The sequence below is a fragment of the Neoarius graeffei genome, chromosome 2 (genome assembly GCF_027579695.1).
Source record: "Neoarius graeffei isolate fNeoGra1 chromosome 2, fNeoGra1.pri, whole genome shotgun sequence".
Classification (NCBI taxonomy): domain Eukaryota; kingdom Metazoa; phylum Chordata; class Actinopteri; order Siluriformes; family Ariidae; genus Neoarius; species Neoarius graeffei.
Window position 1 is genome coordinate 22,017,548 of NC_083570.1, and position 5,214 is coordinate 22,022,761.

At 41.8% G+C, this 5,214-nt stretch overlaps 1 protein-coding gene across 1 annotated transcript; it reads right to left on the reverse strand.

Annotated features, from left to right (window-relative positions):
- Nucleotides 1-231: 231 nt before the first annotated feature.
- Nucleotides 232-4,363, reverse strand: LOC132872305 (tripartite motif-containing protein 16-like). The gene is made up of 6 exons (XM_060907064.1): nucleotides 3,708-4,363; nucleotides 1,797-1,892; nucleotides 1,443-1,676; nucleotides 1,139-1,310; nucleotides 884-943; nucleotides 232-792 (listed from the first exon to the last, which is right to left on the reverse strand). Exons 1-6 carry the CDS (start codon nucleotides 4,296-4,298, stop codon nucleotides 257-259), a joined length of 1,689 nt encoding a protein of 562 aa, XP_060763047.1. The 5' UTR covers nucleotides 4,299-4,363; the 3' UTR covers nucleotides 232-256.
- Between the last annotated feature and the right edge of the window lie 851 nt (nucleotides 4,364-5,214).

The window sequence follows — 5,214 nt, forward strand, 5'->3', positions numbered from 1 at the left end:
ACGCGGACAACATGCAAACTCTGCACAGAAAGGCCCTCGCCGGCCACGGGGCTTGAACCCGGATCTTCTTGCTGTGAGGCGACAGCGCTAACCACTACACCACCGTGCCACCTTCCTTTTTAATTATTTAAAAATTATTAATATGTTTTAATTTAAATATTAAAATGAGTTTTTTGTGCAGCTGGATTGTGTTCTCGTGAAATAGACGACTGAGCAACAACATGCAGGAAGTTTACATAAAACACTACACACTTCTTTATTCTGGATCACACAATCTCACAGTAGAACCAGAAAACAATTCGAACCCAAATCCAGCATGTAGAGGCTGAGTGAATGTGGTGTGGACTCTGTGGAGGAGCTTCATCGTGTCAGAAACGCTGTAGAAGGACAGAGTTCCTGCACTGTGATCCACATACACTCCTATTCTGGAGGGTGATGGAACTCCGAGATCAGTCAGAAAGTTGTTGTGCCAGAAAGAGAGAGAAGAAGAACACTCCACACTCCAGGACTGATTGTTGTATCCAAATCCACACTCATCACCCTCTCCTTTCCTTCTGATGTCTTTATATGAGACTGATATGGACACATCACCACCAGCACTGCTCCACTCCACCTCCCAGTAACAGCGTCCACACACACTCTCCTTACACAACACCTGAAACCTGGAGTCAAATCTCTCTGGATGATCAAAGTAACACTGCTCTCTCTCACTGTCTCTCACCACTCTATTCTTCTCAGACAGAATGAGGTAACGATGTGTCGTGTTGGGATCCAGAGTCAGATAACAGAAATCTAAAATAAAAGAGAAAAACAAACTGAACAATGTGAACATGTTGGGTTTAATACACACAATATTTATGTGAAGTGTGTGTGTTAGATGTACATTTCAGAAATTCTTCTCTGCTCTGTGGTTCTGGGACTGAAATTATCTGAACTGCTGCAGCTGTGGAATGAAAAATGGAAACATGAGTTTGTGTAAAATATGGAAAAAAGTTTAAGTGATCAAGTCAGTTTATTCATTTTAAATGAGCGTTTTAGTTCAAAAGTGTTGGGTGAATAAAGTGTCTGCAGAAAAGAAAGCAGGAGCATCGCTAAGAAATAACACGTCACTGTGTTTAGCAGGAACAGCTCCTCTTACCATGTAGAGGGATTTTGTTGAATTCCTCCTCACAGAATTCCTGGAGTTTCTTTTTCAGATCTGAGAGACAATTCCTCACGCCATCAAATGAGAGATGCTGATGGACAGTGACGCTGGATGTGTGAAAATTTGGTCTCTGAAATGGAGGAGGCCAACGTCCAGAAGCTAAAACCTACCGGAAGCAAATGAAATGTAAAACCCACTTGCGATGCCAGACAGGGACATTTATTGTTCCCTTAATGAGAGGTGTTTTAGAGTGTGTGTGAGGAACAGCTGGCTCTGTAGATCAGACAGTGAGTGTTACCTGGAGGAAATGGATGTGATCGTGCGTGTGTGAAATCTGCTCCAGCTCAGTGACTCTCCTCTGAAGATCAGCAATCTCCTGCTCCAGTTGCTGCAGGAGTCGTTCAGCTCGACTCAGTTCAGCCTTCTCCTGATCTCTGATCAGCTCCGTCACCTCCGAGTGCTTTTTCTCCATGGCGCTGATCAGCTCAGTAAAGATCCTCTCACTGTCCTCCACTGCTGTCTGTGCACTGAGCTGTTAGGACACACACAAGATTTAAGGCTCATCTATCATTCCCTCTCTTACTGGGACTGTAAATGACTCGTGCATGTTGTAGGGTTTCTAGGAGCAGCTCTGTCTCTGCTCACTGCTCACCTTGATAGTGTCCACAGCCTGTTTCAGCTCCTGCACCTTCTTCTGCTTCTCCTGGATTCTCTGCTGGGATTTCATCCATTCCTCCTTTAACTCACTCTGAGGACAAATAAAATACATTCAGCTTTTTATACAGTACGAGCAAACTGGTTCCATATTAATGTCAGTTCAAAGTACATTCATGTTTCGCTCTGAAGGTTAGGTAGTGTGTGTGTGTGTGTGTGTGTGAGAGAGAGAAATGTTCACTAACTGATCTGGGGTGGGTTTCCCGAAAGCCTCTTCAGGCCAAGAGAGTTTTTAATTACCTCTTAAGATCCATCATCAAGCTAACGTGGTTTTCCCGAACAACATCGTAGCACAAGTTAATTATTAAATAAATGTACAAAAACACTATGAACATATTTCAATATGTTATGGAATTATGTATGGATATTGAAATGTCACATTTATATTGCTATATTTTAATCAAATTTAGCTCCATTAGGTGAGTGATTGATTAATTTAGTGTTATAAATGAGACACATTTCTGCACCTCTAACTGTGTGTGTGTGTGTGTGTGTGTGTGAGAGAGAGAGAGAGAGAGAGAGAGGTTTTGATCTGTGTGTAGTGTACCTAAGGAGGTTGAATATGTATATCCAACTTTATATATAAAATATATATACACATACACACACACAGACAAGGTTGGATATATATATATATTTAACCTCCTTAAGTACACACAGATCAAAACCTCTCTCTCTCGCACATGCACTTATAAGGGAGAACATCACTCACTCTGCACTGTGGATAACAGCTGAAATAATCCTGACTGCACAATCAGGGGTAACAGTGAAATAAGCGAGCACAGGGAACACATTTACCTCATTATTTAGCTTAGTATTTGCTCATTCTTTTGTGTGAACGTTTGTTCATTTAATTAAAAACACGCTTGGAATAAAAGAAATTGCCAAAAACATAAAATAGTTTCATTAATGAATTACCACATTATATATGCAATGCTTCCAGATGATATTATACATTATTTTAAACACTTTATATTTCATTAGATTTTGGTTAAAAATGAGTGCCATGTGACCTTAACAACTGAATTTAGCAACTACTAATGCCTTCAGCGGCGGCACGGTGGTGTAGTGGTTAGCGCTGTCGCCTCACAGCAAGAAGGTCCTGGTTCGAGCCCCGTGGCTGGCGAGGGCCTTTCTGTGCAGAGTTTGCATGTTCTCCCCGTGTCCGCGTGGGTTTCCTCCGGGTGCTCCGGTTTCCCCCACAGTCCAAAGACATGCAGGTTAGGTTAACTGGTGACTCCTAAATTGACCGTAGGTGTAAATGTGAATGGTTGTCTGTGTCTATGTGTCAGCCCTGTGATGACCTGGTGACTTGTCCAGGGTGTACCCCGCCTTTCGCCTGTAGTCAGCTGGGATAGGCTCCAGCTTGCCTGCAACCCTGTAGAGCAGGATAAAGTGGCTAGAGATAATGAGATGAGATGAGATCATGCCTTCAGCAACGACAGTACAATTGCCTTTAGCAACTACAAATGCCTATATCGGGGATGCGAACTGCAAAGACACTCTTTGTCCTGTTGCTCTTTCGACTCCTTCTTACGAGTGAGTCCAGGAAAATCACGTACAGAGACAACGTTCGTTGCTTAAGAGAGTCTCTCAACTCTCTATTTAGCTCTAAAGGGCAACGTTATAAGGAAACCCACCCCTGACCAGATTACGATCATCACTGAAGATAAATTTAACACTCTGTTCACCAGAACACATACAATTTTAATCAGCTTTTACAAAATCCTTCTGATTGATACACACATTGAAATTAAAGTTCAAATCATATCACTGACTAAAGCACCTGTTTCTAGATGGGAAACTATAATTAAGATGATTTAATTCTGGAAAGATTTCTAGTTCTCACCTGTTTCTCAGCTCTTTCTGCTGCGGCTGCAACGGTGTCATGACCTTTGTGATGATCCATCGTACACAAATAACAGATGAAGGTTTGATCAGTACGACAGTAGATCTCAATCAGCTTGTTATGTTCAGAGCAGATCTTATCTTGGAGTTTTGCTGAGGCTTCAATTAATGTGTGTTTTTTCAAAGCAGGAACTTCAAGATGTGGTTTCAGATGAGTTTCACAGTAAGAAGCCAAACACATCAGACAGGACTTGACGGCTTTGTGTTTTCTCCCAATGCAGAAATCACACTCCACATCTCCAGGTCCAGCGTAACAGTGAGCAGGAGAAGCAGCCTGGACTTCAGTCTTCTTCAGTTTCTTCACCACTTTACCCAGCATGTTGTTTCTGCGTAGAACAGGCCTTGTAGTGAAAGTGTCTCTGCACTGAGGACAGCTGTAGACGCCCTTCTGAGCCTCCTGATCCCAGCAGCCATTAATACACACCTTACAGAAACTGTGACCACAGGGGATAGTCACCGGATTCTTCAGGAGATCCAAACATACTGGACACATGAACTGGTCCTGAGCTACTGAAATACTGGCCTCAGCCATTTTCCTGAAATCGCACAGAGGGAGAGAGAGAGAGAGAGATCAGTTTTGCTTTCTCCGAAATGACGAGTTACTTCCTGGTTCTGTGTGAGGAGGAGGAGCACAAACACAGCGAGGTCATGAACACTCCTCTATTAACCATTTCATCTCCCTTCAGTGCAGAAATATCACTGAATATTAAAATATTAATTTCATGAAATACATACAGAATGGGTTTTAATTTTCTGGACTTTTCCATGGACTGACACCTCAAGCACAACTTTCAGCCTTGTTGATTAATTACAATCACTTTCACTTTCACAGCTTTTTCCTCGTGACATCTTTAAACTGATCTTCATCCATAAAGAATGTTGGAGCCATTTTAAAAGTGAGGAGGACACAGCTGTCAGGAAGGAAAACTATATTATTGATTTTGCATTGTGTGGAATCGCGTACTGAAAACCTTCTGCTACTTCCATTGTATAGCGAAGTATTCTGTCAGGAACGCGGATGTAAGTGCAGAAGTAATCAGTTGAATAATACAGTGCAGTGTATATGTACAGTGAACAAATATACACATTGGCAAACAATCCAAAACGGCAGGCTAGATCAAAACATGATATTTATTGCAAATACGAGGACACACGCACACACAAGAAAGTATCCTCTGGCAGTTATAGGTCAAAACAAACAAACAAACAAACAAACAAACAAACAAACAAAAAAACACTTGCATAGTTATCTAGTGTTCTTATGGTACTTCAGAGCCAATGTGAGACACTCAGCATGTTACAGTAACCACACGACTGTGGCCAGGGCAGGATGAGGACTGGTGGGAACATGGCTACTTTCTTTCTTCCAGCATCATGTAACCAAGAACCCTTTAGAATTTTCTATATTTTTGCATAAATATGACCGAAAACATCATCAGGTTTTCACA